The following is an 18,500-nucleotide window of genomic DNA, read 5'->3' as shown; positions in this document are numbered from 1 at the left end:
GAGTTGCCAAGGGCTGGGGGATTGTGAGAAAATGGGGAGTGACTGCTTATGAACATGGAGGTTTTTTTTTTTTATTGAAATGTTTTAAAATGCATTGTGATGGTTGCACAATTCTGTGACTATACCAAAAACTCTTGAATTATATACTTTCATTTTATTATTATTGTTATTTTTATTTTTATTTTTTGAGATGCAGTCTTGCTCTGTCACCTAGGCTGGAGTGCAGTGGCGGGGTCTTGGCTCACTGCAACCTTCACCTCCTGGGTTCAAGCGATCTCCTGCCTCAGCCTCCTGAGTAGCTGGGATTACAGGCATGCACTACCACACCTGGCTAATTTTTTTTTTTTTTTTTTTTTTTTTTTTTTGAGACAGAGTCTCGCTGTCTGCAAACTCTGCCTCCCGGGTTTACGCCATTCTCCTGCCTCAGCCTCCTGAGTAGCTGGGACTACAGGCGCCCGCCACCACACTCAACTAATTTTTTTTGTATTTTTGGTAGAGACGGGGTTTCACCATGTTGACCAGGATGGTCTCGATCTCCTGACCTCGTGATCTGCCCGTCTTGGCCTCCCAAAGTGCTGGGATTACAGGCGTGAGCCACTGCGCCCGGCCAATTTTTGTGTTTTTTTAGTAGAGATGAGGTTTCACCATATTGGCCAGGCTGGTCTCGAACTCCTGACCTCAGGTGATCTTCCCGCTTTGGCCTCCCAAAGTGCTGGGATTTCAGGCGTGAGCCACCTCAGCTACTCAGGAGGCTGAGGTGGGAGAATTGCTTGAGCCTGAGAGGCAGAGGTTTCAGTGAGCTGAGATCATGCCACTGCACTCTAGCCTGGGCAACAAGAGCGAAACTCTGTCTCAAAAAAAAAAAAAAAAAAAATTATATTCATTGAATATAACTGAGTGAGTAAAAGAATGAGCCAAAGACCTGGAAGAGATCTAAGGGGTCCATGATTCCAGATTTCAGGCGGGGCCACATTCAACTATCATTTCTTCCAAGTTTTTGCAGTGGGATAGAAATTTGAAACCTGGGTTATCTCCTTAATTCTCCATGTGCTGGGAGGAGATTTGGCATAAGTTGAACAATTGGACTTGAGTATCTCCATCTAATATCAAACTACCTTAAGTACTTTGGCATTGCAGAAATGTAAAGCATCCCTTTTATTTGTCATTTCTAGGGGAGGTAACTCCAGGACTATCTCAGGTGGAATATGCACTTCGCAGACACAAACTAATGTCTCTGATCCAGAAGGAAGCTCAAGGGCACAGCGGGACAGACCAGACGGTGGTTGTGCTCTCCAACCCTACATACTACATGAGCAACGATATTCCCTATATTTTCCACCAGGACAACAATTTCCTGTACCTGTGTGGATTCCAAGAGCCTGATAGCATTCTTGTCCTTCAAAGCCTCCCTGGCAAACAGTTACCATCACACAAAGCCATTCTTTTTGTGCCTCGGCGAGATCCCAGTCGAGAACTTTGGGATGGTCCACGATCTGGCACTGATGGAGCAATAGCTCTAACTGGAGTGGACGAAGCCTATACGCTAGAAGAATTTCAACATCTTCTACCAAAAATGAAAGGTAACAAATGGGAGCAGAAGTCACATTACAAACCAGATTAGGATTAAGACCTTTCTTGCCTGTTTAGACAAGTCTTTAATTTCATTATCGTAGCACCACCGTGAAAAGACCATGAGCACCATGAAAGAAATGTAAAGCCTTTTCCAGAAGATTGAGCTTCTTTAAAGATTTCATTTATGCCTGCTGCATTGGCTCACACTTGTAATCCCAGCACTTTGGGAGGCTGAGGCAGACAGGTTCCTTGAGGCCAGGAGTTCAAGACCAACCTGGCCAACATGGCAAAACCCCGTCTCTACTAAAAATACATAAATTAGCCAGGCATAGTGGCGTGCGCCTGTAATCCCAGCTACTCAGGTGGCTCAGGCAGGAGAATCACTTGAGCCCGGGAGGTGGAGGTTGCAGTGAGCCGAGATCATGCCACTGCATTCCAGCCTGGGCAACCAAGCAAGATTGTCTTTAAAAAAAAAAAAAGATTTCATTTATTCATTTGCAGGAGGTTACAGTGAACCAGTGAGCCAAGATCCCACCACTGCTCTCCAGCCTAGGCGACAGAGCAAGACTCCATCTCAAAAAAATAAATAAATAAAATAAAAGTATATAATTCAGGAGTTTTTGGTATAGTCACGGAATTGTGCAACCATCACCACAATGAATTTTAGAACATTTCATGGAAAAAAAAAACTCCATGTTCACTGGATTATTCATTAATGGAGACTGTTACTTATCCTAGTTTGAAATCTCAGAGAGATAATTTTCTTTTAAAGCAAAGGATAAGCCAGACACAGTGGTGTGCATCTGTAGTCCAGCTACTTGAGAGGCTGAGGTAGAAGGATCACTTGAGGCCAGGAGTTCGGGTCCAGACTGCACAACGTAGTGAGGCCCCATCTCCAAAAAATAAATTAGGGACAGGATGGGCATGGATCACTCTTCAAGATTACTGACCAGTCTTGATATTTGACTACTACTTCTTATCTTAGTGCTCTTGCCAACTCTTCTAAAAGAGGTACTGTTCTCCAAGAACGATCCGTGCGTCACAGCATCAGAATCACTTGGTAATGCATATTAAAATTTAAAATGCATAATACGTAATAGAAATTAAAATCTCAGGTCTCCACGTCCTAGCTACTGAATCAGAATCTACATTTTAACAAGATCCTGTGTGGTTCATATACAGTTGAGTTCTTTTTTTTTTTTGGCAGGGTCTCACTGTCACCCAGGTTGGGATGTAGGTATAGTGGCACACTCATGGCTCACTGCAACCTCGAACCCCAAAGCTCAAGCAGTCTTCCTGCCTCAACCTCCAGAATACTGGGATTACCTGGGTACACCACCACGTTTGGCTCATTTTTTTATTTTTTGTAGAGATGGAGTTTCACTTTGTTGCCTAGGCTGGTTTTGAACTCCTGGCCTCAAATGAGCCTCCCACCTCAGCCTCCTGAAGTGCTGGGATTACAGGTGTGAGGCACCGTGCCCGGCCACAGTTGAGTTCTTGTCCCTTGAAGAAATTACCTTCTCTACAGTTATTCTGGTGAAATTTTAATCATTCTGAATGTTTTGAGATTTTCCTTCTGGGAATTTTTTCAGAACCTACACCACATTATAAACTATCTTTAGTAATTCTCATAAAACTTTAGCTCTGGGAGCATTTTATTTTTTGAAGTATCTTATTTGGAAAATAAGATAGATGATCAAGTTTAAAAATACTGATTTCAGGCCAAGATAATGTATAATTGTAAAGTTTTTGTTTGATTTTTCTCATATGGCTTATAAATCATTTCTGAAGTTAGTTTCTAAAAGAAAATTCCAAAAATGTTTTTCACAATCATGAAATATATTAGACTGTTTCCGTTAAAGCCTCTTTTGGGAGAAAATACTCATTTGAATAAGTTCTAACATCTGATTAAATTCTTTTTATTTATAGAAATATTTTCCATTTTATAGATAATTAGCCTGTTCAATTCATTGAATGTTCTTATGTCTTCAAAATCCAAAATAAATATGGGGCATAGAATCATTTTCTTTGTAGCTTTTTTATTTCTTACATTAGTTGCTAGTTGTCTATTCTACTGTCTAAATTTTATTAACTCACTATAGTTACAATCTCATGTAAAATCAGTTTCTCAAAAGTACTTCTCGGTCACCATTCCTTTTTTTTTTTTTTTTTTTTTTTGAGACAGAGTTTTACTCTTGCCCAGGGTGGAGTGCAATGGCGCGATCTCGGCGCACTGCAACTCCTGCCTCCCAGATTCAAGCAATTCTCCTGCTTCAGCCTCCCGTGTAGCTGGGATTACAGGCACACACCACCATGCCCGGCTAATTTTTGGTTTTTTTAAGTAGAGACAAGGTTTCACCATGTTAGTCAGGCTGGTCTCGAACTCCTGACCTCAGGCGATCCACCCCTGCTCAGCCTCCCAGGATATTATAGGCGTGAGCCACCGCGCCTGGCTGAAATCATTTATTTAAAGGTTTTAAAACCTTTAAAAAGGTGAGCTATGATTTCATACACTTTGTATAGGTAGTAGAGATTGTTTTACTTTTTAAAAATTACAACAATTGGCCGGATGCGGTGGCTCACGCCTGTAATCCCAGCACTTTGGGGGGCCAAGGCAGGCGGGTTGCCTGAGATCAGGAGTTTGAGACCAGTCTGGCCAACATGGTGAAACCCCGTCTCTACTAAAAATATGAAAAAATTAGCTGGGCATGGTGGCGTGCGCCTGTAATCCCAGCTACTCGGGAGGTTGAGGCGAGGGAATTGCTTGAACCAGGAAGGTGGAGGTTGCAGTGAGCTGAGATCTCGCCACCGTACTCCAGCCTGGGCGACAGAGCAAGACTCGGTCTCAAAAAAAAAAATTACGCAACAATTAAATTTCTATCTATCATAAGTAGGAAAGTGTTTCCCATGTGGTATATATTTAGAACCATTTGTATTTTAAAAATGAAAATATGTAGGACATAGAATTACTAGTGCATATCCAATCGAAGTTTTCTGGATTTTTTTCCCTTCTACTTTCCCCAAAGTACTTTTTAGTCATATAAAATATACAGACCTTCTCACTTGGATTGTTAGGAATACTGTTCATAGCTTACTGTTAGAAAAAAAGAACAAATGTAGATCTGGTATTAAGTACAAATCGTTTTTATAATGAACATTTATATCGTATATCTTAGGCAAATATAGACCATTTCCTTAGGTCTCTAGCGTTGAAAGCTGAACTGTGATTGTTTACAAAGAGAATGTATAGCAGATGCAAAGGGAGAAGTGAGGAAATATCAACTGTAGTGTTTCCATAGCAATGAATAATTGCTCCAGAGTGGAAGGAGAACCCTTTCCTCTAGTTCTGAGATCATTATGTGAAAGGATGGGACACTTTACCCATAAAGTCATAATCTGAGTATGTTTATGTTTTTCTGTCCTTCTGTGTGCAATTATTCAACAGGTGCCTCTAGCTCAGTAAGTGGTGGTGAAGAACAGTTGTTTTAATTGTTTAATTTAATAATGAAGGCCAGGCACGGTGACTCACGCCTGTAATCCCAGCACTTTGGGAGGCTAAGGTGGGTGGATCACAAAGTCAGGAGTTTGAGACCAGCCTGGCCAATATGGTTAAACCTCATCTCTACTGAAAATACAAAAATTAGCCAGGCGTGGTGGTGGGCGCACATAGTCCCAGCTACTTGGGAGGCTGAGGCAGAAGAATCGCTTGAACCTGGGAGATGGAGGTTGCAGTGAGCCGAGATCATGCCACTGCTTTCCAGCCTGGGTGACAGAACGAGACTCTGTCTCAAAAATAGAGAGAGAGAAAGAGAGAAAATCAAAGCTTGAATAAAGCTTTAGTCCCAGGTATTGTCCTTTATAAAGAACACTGAAGTTTAGGGGCAGAAAAGCTGGATATTCCGTCTTAGAATGTCTTGCCATTTCCAGGGAATTACCTTTTTAGTGATTACCTTTATTGCTTCAGTCCTGAGAGTCTTACTCTCAACACTTTAGAGTTCCACATTACAGGTTTTGTAGTTTTGACTCTTGTTGAAGTTGTTATGACAGTTGATATTTCTTGTTGCTGGTAGTTTTGTTTTAAATTTATTTTTTGGCTTCTCATTCTAAGCGGAGACAAACATGGTTTGGTATGACTGGATGAGGCCCTCGCATGCACAGCTTCACTCTGACTATATGCAGCCCTTGACTGAGGCCAAAGCCAGGAGCAAGAACAAGGTTCAGGGTGTTCAGCAGCTGATACAGCGCCTCCGGCTGATCAAATCTCCTGCAGAAATTGAACGAATGCAGATTGCTGGGAAGCTGACATCACAGGTATGATTCCTACTGAAAAAGTTTTTTCCAGATTGGAAAAATCATAAGCTCTTAAGGTTCAGTAAGCACCTTGAGGCCATATACCCAATGCAGCAGTCTCCTCACCGCAGATGGGCATCTGGCTTCTGCTCCAGTGTGTAGTGAACATACCTAGAGACTTGCTTAATACCTTGCAAGACAAAGTAAATCTGCTTTCTGTGAAGGTGGTTCTTTTACCCATCAATCTTAATTATTTCTCCTTAGAACGACAGAAATTTATACTATTTCCTTTCCTTATAGTTACACTAATAGCGTCAGTTAAACAGTTTGCTTCTAAGAAAGACTCAGGACCCAAAGTGACAGTGCTTACAGATCTGCAGTTTATTATAGGAAAAGGGTGAAAAATAATCATAGTATGAAAGTAAGGATATCTGTCACAGCCAATGGCTATCTCAAAGCAAAGAGTCGAGAGAAACCAGGTGCAGGCTTCAATGGTCCTCCCTAGGTAAGGGCCAGGCAGGATGTATCTCTCTCTTACAGATTAGGAATCACCAGTGTTGTCATACTCTGCTCAGGCTGCCATTACAAAATATCACAGTCTGCATGGCTTAAACAAGAGAAATTGATTGTCTCATAATTTTGCAGTCTGGAAGTCCGAGATCAAGGTGCCATCATGGTCCATTTCTGGTGAGGGCTCTCCTGGCTTACAGAAGGCCGCTTTCTTGCTGCGTCCTTACATGACAATGAAAGAGAGCCTTCTTGTATGGCCATAGTCCTGTCAAATTAGAGCCCCACCCTTAATTACCTCCTAAAGACACAGAGAGTAGAGCTTAAACACATTAATTCTGGGGGAAACACAATTCAGTCCATGGCACATGCAGCAGAATACCTGAGAATCAGAGACCCCAAAATGGAATCTCAGCTAGGGATTTTTGGTTTTTTTGGTCACATAATCATATTCCTGCTATATAACAGTAAAGCCCCCCAGAGGTTTCACAGAGACCAAGTGTAAACCATAGATCTCATTGGCTACCCCAAAACTCCTTATTTCATTTATTCTCTCCAAGGTGTTGGCCATTGACTTAATGTAAAAAAATTTTTTACTGTGGTGAAATATGCATAATATAAAATACATCATTGTGACCTTTTTTTTTTTTTTTTTTTTTTTTTTGAGACAGAGTCCCGCTCTGTCGCCCAGGCTGGAGTGCAGTGGCCGGATCTCAGCTCACTGCAAGCTCCACCTCCCGGGTTTACGCCATTCTCCTGCCTCAGTCTCCTGAGTAGCTGGGACTATAGGCACCTGTCACCTTGCCGAGCTAGGTTTTTTTTGTATTTTTTAGTAGAGACGCGGTTTCACCATATTAGCCAGGATGGTCTCGATCTCCTGACCTCGCGATCTGCCCGTCTTGGCCTCCCAAAGTGCTGGAATTACAGGCTTGAGTCACCGCGCCCGGCCATTGTGACCATTTTTAAGTTGCAATTCAGTGACATGAAGGATATTCACATTGTTGTGCCCACTTTTCCCGCCTTTTTCCATCATTCCAAATAGAAACTGTACATAAATCATAACTTCCCATTCTCCCTCCTCCAGCCCCCAGTAACCTCTCCTTTCTCTATGAATCTGCCTATTCTAGCTACTGCATAGAAATGGAATCATACAACATTTGGCTTTTTGTGACTGGCTTATTTCACTTAGCATAATGTTTTGAAGGTTCTTCCGTTAGAATTTCATTCTTTTTTTTTTTTTTAGATGCCCAGACTAGAGTGCAGTAGCATGATCACAGCTCACTGCAGTCTCGACCTCCTGGGTTCAAGTGATCTTCCCACCGTAGCCTCCCAAGTAGCTAGGACCATGGGCGCATGCCACCATGCCTGCTAATTTTTTAAAATTTTTTATAGAGACAGGGTTTATCAGTGTTGTCCAGGCTAGTCTCGAACTCCTGAGCTCAAGCAATCCGCCCACCTTGACCTCCCAAAGTGCTGGGATTACAGGTGTGAGCTGCCATGCCCAGCTTCATTATTTTTAAAGACTGAATAATATTCCATTGTATGCATATGCCATATTTTATTTGTCCATTCATCCTTTGATAAACATTTGGTTTCCTTCTACGTTTTTTTTTTTTTTACTATTGTGAATAACGTTGCTGTGAATATAAGTGTACAAATATCTTGTGTTCAAGTCTCTTTCAATTCTATTTGGTATATACACACAACTGGAGTTGCTAGATCAAATGATAATTTTATGTTTAATATCTTGAGCACCACCATACTGTTATCCATAGTGGCTGCACCATTTCACATTCCCACTAGCAACACACCAAGGGTTCCAATTTCTCCACTCTACACCAACATTTGTTCTGTTTTTGTGGTAATAGCCAATCCTAATGGGTGTGAAGTGGTATCTTATCGTGGTTTGGATTTGTATTTCCCTAATAATTAGTGGTATTGGGCATCTTTTTATGTGCTTCCTGCCTTCCTAATGGTTTTGTTTTGTTTTTTGTTGTTTTTTCCTTTCTTTTTGAGACAGTGTCTCGCTGTCACTCAGGTTGGAGTGCATGGTGAGATCATAGTTTACTGCAGCCTTGAATTCCTGGACTTAAGGGAGACTCTTGCCTCAGCCTCCTGAGTAGCTTGGATTACAGGCACATACCACCATGCCTGGCTAATTTTTTAGGTTTTTGTAGAGATGGGTTCTCACTATATTACCCAGGCTGGTATTGAACTCCTGGCCTCAAGAGATCTTCCGTCCTCAGCCTCCCAAAACACTAAGATCACAGGCATGAGCCACCATGCCCAGCTTCCTCTTAACAATTTCAATCAGTATATTTCCTGCCACACCTTGACCAAGGAAGGAACTTTAGCAAAATAGCTCTGGCTAATTCTAAGCCCAGAATTAGCAGAACAGTTCACTCTGCCCCCATAACCAATATTAACTCTATTTTTTGATAAAACAGTAATCCTGAGTTGACAACAGTTAACTTCACTTCTCAATATCATATAGATAAAATATATAGACAAGCAGGGCACAGTGGCTCACCCCTATAATCTCAGCACTAAGGCCAAGGTGGGAGGATCACGTGAGGCAGCAAGGAGTTAGAGACCAGCCTGGCAACATGGCAAGACCTCACCTCTACAAAAAAAACTATATTTTAATTAGCCAGGCATTGTGGCATACGCCTGTAGTCCTAGTTACTCTGGAGGCTGAGGCAGAAGGATCACTTTAGACCAAGAGTTTAAGGTTGCAGTGAAGTATTATCACATCACTGCACTCCAACCTGGGTGACAAAGCAAATTCTGTCTCTAAAAAAATGCATACATAGAATCCAAACATTTACAATGATCAGTGAAGGGTTGGTACTGATTTAAAGAGACAGCTGAATTATCCAATTATACTTTCTTTTTTTTTTTTGAGACGGAGTCTCGCTCTGTTGCTCGGGCTGGAGTGCAGTGGCCAGATCTCAGCTCACTGCAAGCTCCGCCTCCCGGGTTCCCGCCATTCTCCTGCCTCAGCCTCCCGAGTAGCTGGGACTACAGGCGCCTGCCGCCTCGCCCAGCTAGTTTTTTGTATTTTTTTAGTAGAGACGGGGTTTCACCATGTTAGCCAGGATGGTCTCAATCTCCTGACCTCGTGATCCGCCCGTCTCAGCCTCCCAAAGTGCTGGGATTACAGGCTTGAGCCACCGCGCCCGGCCCAATTATACTTTCTTGTGTTTTTGTATGAACTGTACAGTCCTTTGGACTCCCTGATCCACGGTTTTCTGCACTTTATGGTATATATCTGAGTTATTAGAAATAATAATCTATCATTAATCAAGTCTAAATATTCATCAAACCAATTCTCCTCCATAGGGATAACATCCCAACAGGACTTTAATTCAGTCTCTCAATATATTTGATCATCATCATCAGTATTATACTAAATTTTATAAGCTCCTAAAATACAATTTTACCTGACCCCATCTTACATCATGTAGCAGTACCATTGAAGCGAGAAGTCAGACAAAATTTAGCTGCTAAAGGCTTACATTAAAATAAAAATTAAGGCCAGGTGTGATGGCTCACACCTGTAATCCCAGCACTTTGGGAGAATGAGGCAGGAGAATCACTTATGCTCAGGAGTTCAAGACTAGCCTGGGCAACAGGGAGAGACCCCATCTCTACAAAAGATTTTTTAAAATAGCCAGGTGTTGTGGTCCCAGCTGCTTGGGAGGCTGAGGAAGGAGGATCACTTGAGCTGGGGCAGTTGAAGCTGCAGTGAGATTTGATCGTGCCACTGCACTCCAGCCTGGGCAACAGAGTGAGACCCCATCTCAAAAAAGAATAATAAAAATTAAAAAAATAAAATTAACAAATAAGACAGCTGGATGCAGTGGCTCACGCCTATACTCCCAACACTTTGGGAGGCCAAAGCGGGCAGATCACTTAAGCCCAGGAGTCCAAGACCAGCCAGGGCAACATGGTAAAACCCTGTCTCTGCAAAATACAAAAAAATTAGCTGGGCATGGTGGTATGCACCTATAGTCCCAGCTCCTCAGGAGGCTGAAATGGGAGGATCACATGAGCCCAGGGAGGTCAAGGCTGCAGTGAGCTGAGATTGCACCACTGCACTCCAGCCTGGGTGACAGAGTGAGACCCTGTCTCAATAAAGAAATAAATAAAAGAAGACAAAATCATGGTGTAATTATTTTGTCCCTCCCTGTGCAATTTACCTCTTCTTATATACCATATATTATTTCTCATAGGAGTCTAGATCAGAGACCATATCTCTGCTATTTCAAGATTCAAAACATCTTGAAAACAGCCAGATTTTCTTCTCGAAAAGTTACATGATTTAGCCAGATGTGGAGACTCATACTTGTAATCCCAGCACTTCGGGAGGCCAAGATGGGTGGATCACTTGAGCTCAGGAGTTTGAAACCAACCTCAGCCTCATAGTAAGACCCCATTTCTACAAAAAAAAATGTTTTAATTAGCTGGATGTGGTGGCACATGCCTGTAGTCCCAAGTACTTGGGAGGCTGACATGGAAAGATCACTTGAGCCCAGGAAGTCAAGGCTGCAGTAAGCCATGATCATGCCACTGGTTACATGGTTTAGCTGGGCACAGTGGCTCACGCCTGTAATCCCAGCACTTTGGGAGGCTGAGGCTGGCAGATCATGAGGTCAGGAGATCAAGACCAGCCTGGCTAAGACGGTGAAACCCCGTCTCCACTAAAAATACAAAAAAATTAGCCGACTGTGGTGACGGGCACCTGTAGTCCTAGCTACTTGGGAGGCTGAGGCAGGAGAATCGCTTGAACCCGGGAGGCAGAGGTTGCAGTGAGCAGAGATAGCGCCACTGCACTCCATCCTGGGTGACAGAGTGAGACTTCGTCTCAAAAGAAACAAGAGAAGAGAAGAGAAGACATGACACGACCCTAGTCCTGTTTAAAGTTTGTCCAGGATCCACAAACTGCACTACAGGAAAAGAATGCTTGGCACTCAGTTGCATTGTTGGAGCTGTTAAAAAGCACCTCAACCGGTTGCATCCTTTAGTTAGAATTTCCATAGACCAGAGGGTCCAAGTCTCCCATGCATGCACAACATGGGGTTCTGCCATGGGAATGAATCACTGGCAGTCGTGCTTGGTATCCCTTGGACTCCATTTAAATTAAGGTATCTATAATGCAGCTTGTGTTCACATGCAAGCTTATTCCTGTTGTTGGGTTGGTTTGGGCATGTTGTCATCATGCATGCTGTAAATTGTTAAGACCCATTTTGATAGCACTGTCTGTCATTTCAGCTTGCCACTTTTTTTCTTACTCCTGAAATAGGATGTCTTCAAGGCGCCCTATTGGCATTGGCAAATCTATTTCTTTGTCTTTTTTTTTTTTTTTTTTTGAGATGGAATCTCGCTCCGTCACCAGGCTGGAGAGCAGTGGCGCGATCTCGGCTCACTGCATCCTCCGCTTCCTGGGTTCAAGCAATTCTCCTGCCTCAGCTTCCCAAGTAGCTGGGACTACAGGCATGCACTACCATGCCCAGCTAATGTTTTTGTATTTTTAGTAGAGACAGGGTTTCGCCATGTTGGCCAGGATGGTCTCAATCTCTTGACCTTGTGATCCACTCGCCTTGGCCTCCCAAAGTGCTGGGATTACAGGTGTGAGCCACCATGGCCGGCCAGCAAATTATTTTATCAGTATGTCTTTCCTCATTAAAAACAAATCCACCTGCCAGTTGCTCCTAGCCTGGCTCCTAATTCCACTAAGGCTCTTATTTTGAGTATGGGAACATAACATGTTGTCACCATTAAATATTAGTACAACTAATATTTGTACAACTGTTTCATTTGTACAACTGCTTTACTACAGCTAGGAAATAAATTTGAGACCCCAAAATATTGAGTCCCCCAGGCTTAGGTCATATGAGTGGTAGTCACATCTAAATAGAGTCGTTTGAATATGCTTTCCAGAATCATCCGCATTGAGTTTTGAATTCTCAGAAATGTAGGCCCACCAGGTTATACCTTGTTATTTCTTTTTGTTACTGAGCCAAGTATCCCAATTTTCTCTCTACCTCCTTATGCCTATTCACCCACAATAACAATGCAAATAGCTATTTTTACAGATATTATAATAGATGGAACATGGCATGAGATAGCATTCTATCATATTCTGGTAGCTTTGTAAAACCTTTATCGTCTCAATTAATGGTTATATGTGCTAACTGAGATGATTATTCATTGATTTTCAAATTTAACTCGCTAAATATTCTCACAGGTTGCTTTCCTAACACAGATCCTTTATAATAGATACATCCGGCCAGCTGCTCATGCCTGTAATCCCAGCACTTTGAGAGGCCGAGGCAGGCGGATCACCTGAGGTTGGGAGTTCGAGACCAGCCTGACTGATACGGAGAAACCCAGTCTCTACTAAAAATACAAAATTAGGCCGGGCGCGGTGGCTCAAGCCTGTAATCCCAGCACTTTGGGAGGCCGAGACGGGCGGATCACGAGGTCAGGAGATCGAGACCATCCTGGCTAACACGGTGAAACCCCGTCTCTACTAAAATACAAAAAAAATTAGCCAGGCGAGGTGGTGGGTGCCTGTAGTCCCAGCTACTCGGGAGGCTGAGGCAGGAGAATGGTGTGAACCCGGGAGGCAGGGCTTGCAGTGAGCTGAGATCCGGCCACTGCACTCCAGCCTGGGCAACAGAGCCAGACTCTGTCTCAAAAACAAAACAAAACAAAAATAAAAACAAAATTAGCCAGGCGTGTTGGTACATCCCTATAATCCCAGCTACTCAGGAGGCTGAGGCAGGAGAATCACCTGAATCCAGAAGGTGGAGGTTGCAGTCAGCAGAGATAGCACCATTGCACTCCAGCCTGGGCAATAAGAGTGAAACTCCAACTCAAAAAAAAAAAAAAAAAAGATGTATCCTGTGAAACAGGAATCAAGATGTAGCCTTATTTGTATTATTCCACATAGTCATGGATAGCTGTACCATTTCTTTTTGTTTTTTGTTTTTTGTGTTTTGAGATGGAGTTTCGCTCTTGTTGCCCTGGCTGGAGTGCAATGGCATAATCTCAGCTCCCCACAACCTCCGCTTCCCAGGTTCAGGTGATTCTCCTGCCTCTGCCTCCCAGGTAGCTGGTATTATAGGCATGTGCCACTACGCCTGGCTAATTTTGTATTTTTAGTAGAGATGGGGTTTCTCCATATTGGTCAGGCTGATCTAGAACTCGCAACCTCAGGTAATCCGCCTGTGTGGCCTCCCAAAGTTTTGGGATTACAGGTGTGAGCCACCACATCCAGCAGCTGTTCCATTTCTTCATCCATTTTGAGGACATATGTCACTCCTGGAAGTGTGCTTGTTAGGTTGGCTATTGCCCAGCTCTCTTTTTGGCTCTTCAGAAGAGGAGGAGAACACTGGACATGGTGGTGATGCCAGTAGTCCCAACTACCCGGGAGGCTGAGGCAGGAGGATCACTTGAGGTCAGGAGTTAGAAGCTGTAGTAGACTGTGATACAGGTGCTGCTATGATAGTGCCTGTGAGTAGCCACTGCACTCACAGGCAGCACAGCAAGACTCTATTTCTTAAAAAGGAGGGGATTTCATAAGTTCTTCACCCCAAGGGGTATCTGAGTTAAAGCAAAGAGAGAATATTATTCTCTTGCTTTAAGCATCTCTTGAGGCACCAGAAGCATCTATCGAGCTTCTGTACACTCATTTATTGACTTCCTTCCCCTTAGCAACAACCTTGCCTTTCTTAATCATTTTTAAATTTTTTTATTTATATATAAAGTGTACAACATATTTTGATATACATATGCGTAATACAGTGGTTACTGCAGTCAAGAAAATGCATTTATTATTAATTTGAATGCAAACCTTTCCTGCTGAAGGAAACTTCCTCGGTCAGCTATTGAGGTAGTCCAATCATAGGGAGATAAATTGGATAAATACAGAAAATGGCACTATACTGTTGGCAGCTAGGACAATTTTTATGAATAGTTTAAGCTTCAGTGGAGCCCACTGGTATATGTCATTTTTCAGTGCATCACTGGCTGACTTGAGTTCCTCCACCCATTTCATAGACTTGGTTGCCATTTCAAGAGATCAAGTTAGGCCATCAACTGTTGGTTCCAATCACCTTAAAATTCTGGCATAGAGTTTCTTTGGTATCAGCATGCCCTACTTTGATTTTTCCCTCAGAATTTTCATAGAGATTTCCAAAGAGCAGCTCCTCACATGGAGGGCTCTTTTATTGTCCAGTTATTTGTGACCCACTTGTTAGACCAATTCCAAGTCCATTAGTGACAGCCCAAAAATCAATATTTACCCAAATAATAGGGCTTTTGTGTCCAGTTCTTCTATCGGGACTATGATTGTAGCCTGTAATTCAGCCCTGTTGACCAACTTGTACTTAACTTTTTCCATAGGATTTTACTTTCTGCTGGACTCTGAACATCTACTTTTCATACAGAATTGCCCTCAGTTCTAGAACAGTCATCTGTGAACCAGTCCAGTTGCCTGGCGTTCATGGGCAAATAATAGAAAGGAGGGATCCTAGGGGGAAAAGACTACTTGCTCATGAATCTGATGATTCTTTCACATAGATCCCCTGGTAGCATGCTGCATATAGTGTATTCCAAAGAACACAGCTTCTTTGGACATTGTCCATCTTATTGAAATGCATTTCTTTTTTTTTTTTTTCCCCAATAGAGATTACTACTTTTCTTTTCTTTTCTTTTTTTTTTTTTTTTGAGACAAAGTTTTGATCTGTCGCCCAGGCTGGAGTGCAGTGGCGCAGTCTCGACTCACTGCAACCTCTGCTTCCCGGTTTCAAGTGATTCTCCTGCCTCAGCCTCCTGAGTAGCTGGGATTACAGACGCCCACCACCACGCCCGGCTTATTTTTGTATTTTTAGTAGAGACGGGGTTTCACCATGTTGCCCAGGCTAGTCTTGAACTCCTGACCTTAGGTGATCCAACCACCTCTGCCTCCCAAAGTACTGGGATTACAGGCATGAGCCACCATGCCCGGCCCAGACTTTTTTAAATTAAAAAATTTATAACTTTTAAAAAAAATTGAATTACAGACTTGAACCCTGGACTCTCAGATTAAAAATCTGATGCTCGAGCAACTGAGCTATGCAGACTTCTAACCAGACTTTTTATCCCTTTCACAGCAGCATCCCCACATCCCATGAGTTAATTCTGTCATTCGTAAATGCTTCATTAAGAGGCCCAGAGAGTATTGTACACTGTCTTACTCTGTCCAGTAGACGTAAAAGAGTTTCTTCTCCACCTCCAGGGCATTTTACTCACACATTTGTGAAAGGTCTTGTGTTCCCTGCCAGGAGTTGGGGTTATGAGATCCTGGCCTGCATATCAATATTCTTCATTTATTACTATGCTGGTATTAAAACACAGCATTTTGACATCTGATGTTAGAGACTCATTGGAACCTTTCTCTTTCTGAACTTCCTTTTAACTCAGATAATAAACATATCTGCCTTGGGATTTTTATAGTCTGAGGAGTTTAATGACAGGCAGTTGTGGATCCCAAACCTTCCTGTAAAATTCTATCAGGGTTGGCCTTTGTCAATTTTTGTATCATTATTTTTGGAGAAACAGGGTTTCACCATGTTGGCCATGAGGTCCTGAGCTTGAGCACTCTGCCCACCTGGGCCTCCCAAAGTGCTGGGATTACAGGCATGAGCCACCACGCCTGGCCTTTATGTGTTTTTTATTTAATTGTGGTGAGATGCATATAAAATTTTATCATTTTAGGCCGAGCACGGTGGCGCATGCCTGTAATTCCAGCACTCTGGGAGGCTGAGGCAGGCAAATCACTTGAGGCCAGGAGTTTGAGACCAGCCTGGGCAACAAGGCAAAACCCCGTTTCTACTAAAAATACAAAAAATTAGCCGGGTGTGGTGACACATGCCTGTAATCCCAGCAACTTGGGAGGTGGAAGTTGCAGTGAGCTGAGATCATGCTATTGCACTCCAGACTAGGCAACAGAGTGAGACTCTCAAAAAAAAAAAAAAAAAATTTACCATTTTAGCCATTTTTAAATGCATGTCTTAAAAATGGCTAAAAATGGAAATTCAGTGACATTAGGTATATTCATACTGTGTGTGACCATTACTACTATCTTTTTTCAGACTTTTTTATCATCCCAAATAGAAATTTACTCAATAAATAATAACTTCCCATTCTCCCCTCCTCCCAGCCCCTGGTAACTTTTACTTTTTCTGTGACTCTGCCTATTCTAGCTACTTTATATAAGTAGAAGCATACGGTATTTGTCTTTTTGTGACTGGCTTACTTCACTTAGTAAAATGTTTTCAGAGTTCATCTATTTTGTAGCATTTATCACAATGACATTCCTCTGTGGCTGAATGCTATTCCATTGTATGTATAGACGTTTCCTTCATCTTTTCATCTGTCTTTGGACACTTGGGTTGTTTCCATCTTTTGGGCTATGATGACTAATGCTGGTATGTACCTGGGTTTACAAATAATTGTTCAGGTCCCTGCTTTCAGTTCTTTGGGGTATATACCCAGAAGTAGAATTGTTAGATCTGTGGTGATTCTGTGTTTAATTTTTTTTTTCTTTTTTTGAGACAGAGTCTCCATTTGTTCCCAGGCTGGAGTGCAGCAGCACCATCTTAGCTCACTGCAACCTCCATCTCCTGGGCCCATGTGATCTTCCCACCTCAGCCTCCTGATTATATGTTTAATTTTTTGAGAAACCACCATCCAGTTTTCCACAGCACATGGACCACTTTACATTTCTACCAGCAATGTACAGGGGTTCTGGTTTTTCTACATTCTTGCCAATCAATGCTTGTTATTTTCTGCCTTTTGAGTACTAGCCACCTTAACGGGTATGAAATGACATCTCATAGTTTCTTTTTGCATTTCCTTAACATGTTGAGGATATTTTCCTGTGTTTATTGGTCATTTGTATATCTTATTTGGAGAAATACCAGTTCAGTTCCTTTGCCCATTTTTTAAATCGGGCTGGGTATTTTTGTTGTTGAGTTGTAGGAATTCCTTATATGTTTTTGATATTAATTCCTAATCCGATATATAGTTTGCAAATATTCTCCCATTATGAGGGTTGGCTTTTTACTATTGATGGCATTCTTTAATGCTCAAGATTTTTTAATTTTTATAAAGTCCAGTTTGTTTTTTTGTTGTTGTTAACTGTGCTTTTGGTGTCATATCCAAGAAAATATTACCAAACCCAGTGTCATAAAGATATTCCCCTGTGTTTTCTTCTAAGAGTTTTATAGTTTTTTGTTTAGGTCTTTGACCCATTTTGAGTTAATATTTATATATGGTGTAAACTAAGGGTCTAACCTTATTCTTTTTCATGCCCCCTTTCTTTCTTGATTTTATTTCTTTTGTAAAGTCCTAAACTTACTATCTTTTTATTATCCAGGAAGTTGGGATAAAAGATCTTAAACTGCCTTTTTACATCTTCCTGAGGTCTAACAGCAAAGTCACATATGAAGTTCATGCTGGTGGATGCCTTTTATCACAGTATCGGTCATAACCTGGGTGAGGGGTAGCCCATAATGGAGTTCATTTCTGTCCTCATACAACCAGAACCATACTGTCTGCATCCACAGCATTTCTGCAGCTTCAGGAGGCACTGACTGTATGACAAGGGAGGGGCAGGACAGTTGCCCATATCTAGATAACATATGATAGGCCCCTCCCTTCATCCATTTTAATAAACTAGGGGTTTCCCTGTGAACCATTCTCTCTCACTCAGCAGTATTCAGAATGAGAGATACTGTTCTTTGATCTAAAATTCTCAGGAACCATTTTTAACAAGAGTTCCTCAAGGTATTGCATGTAGTAATCTAGAAAATGGCTCATTTTCTTCACTGAATAGCCCCTTATATCCGTGTTTTTTTACCCATCGCTGTGCTCAAATTATTTTAGCTGTGGTTGGTCTCAGTTGACTCATCAAAAAAAAAAAAAAAAAAATGATAGTAGGACAGTTTCTTTGGGTTGGAGCTCCATCTGTTGATCAAAAAGAGAAGCTGATCTAAAAGAGATTCTGAGCTTACTTTCAGCCAGCACTGAAGGCACTAACCAAACTACTGAATATTTAGACCTACCAGCAATTCAGAATT

At 42.1% G+C, this 18,500-nt stretch overlaps 1 protein-coding gene across 6 annotated transcripts in view; it reads left to right on the top strand.

The window, feature by feature from the left end:
• XPNPEP3 (X-prolyl aminopeptidase 3) overlaps positions 1-18,500 on the top strand; it is a 70,600-nt gene that overhangs the window by 26,044 nt on the left and 26,056 nt on the right. For all 6 annotated transcript variants that reach the window (XM_009217372.4, XM_003905593.5, XM_003905594.3 and 3 more), the window contains 2 exons: positions 1,173-1,580; positions 5,681-5,883. In XM_009217372.4, coding sequence (XP_009215636.1) covers positions 1,173-1,580; positions 5,681-5,883 — 611 coding nt within the window. The remainder of the gene's footprint in view (positions 1-1,172; positions 1,581-5,680; positions 5,884-18,500) is intronic.

The sequence above is a fragment of the Papio anubis genome, chromosome 16, assembly GCF_008728515.1.
Source record: "Papio anubis isolate 15944 chromosome 16, Panubis1.0, whole genome shotgun sequence".
In the NCBI taxonomy this organism is placed as follows: Eukaryota; Metazoa; Chordata; class Mammalia; order Primates; family Cercopithecidae; genus Papio; species Papio anubis.
This window is presented reverse-complemented; position numbering and strand designations above follow the sequence as displayed.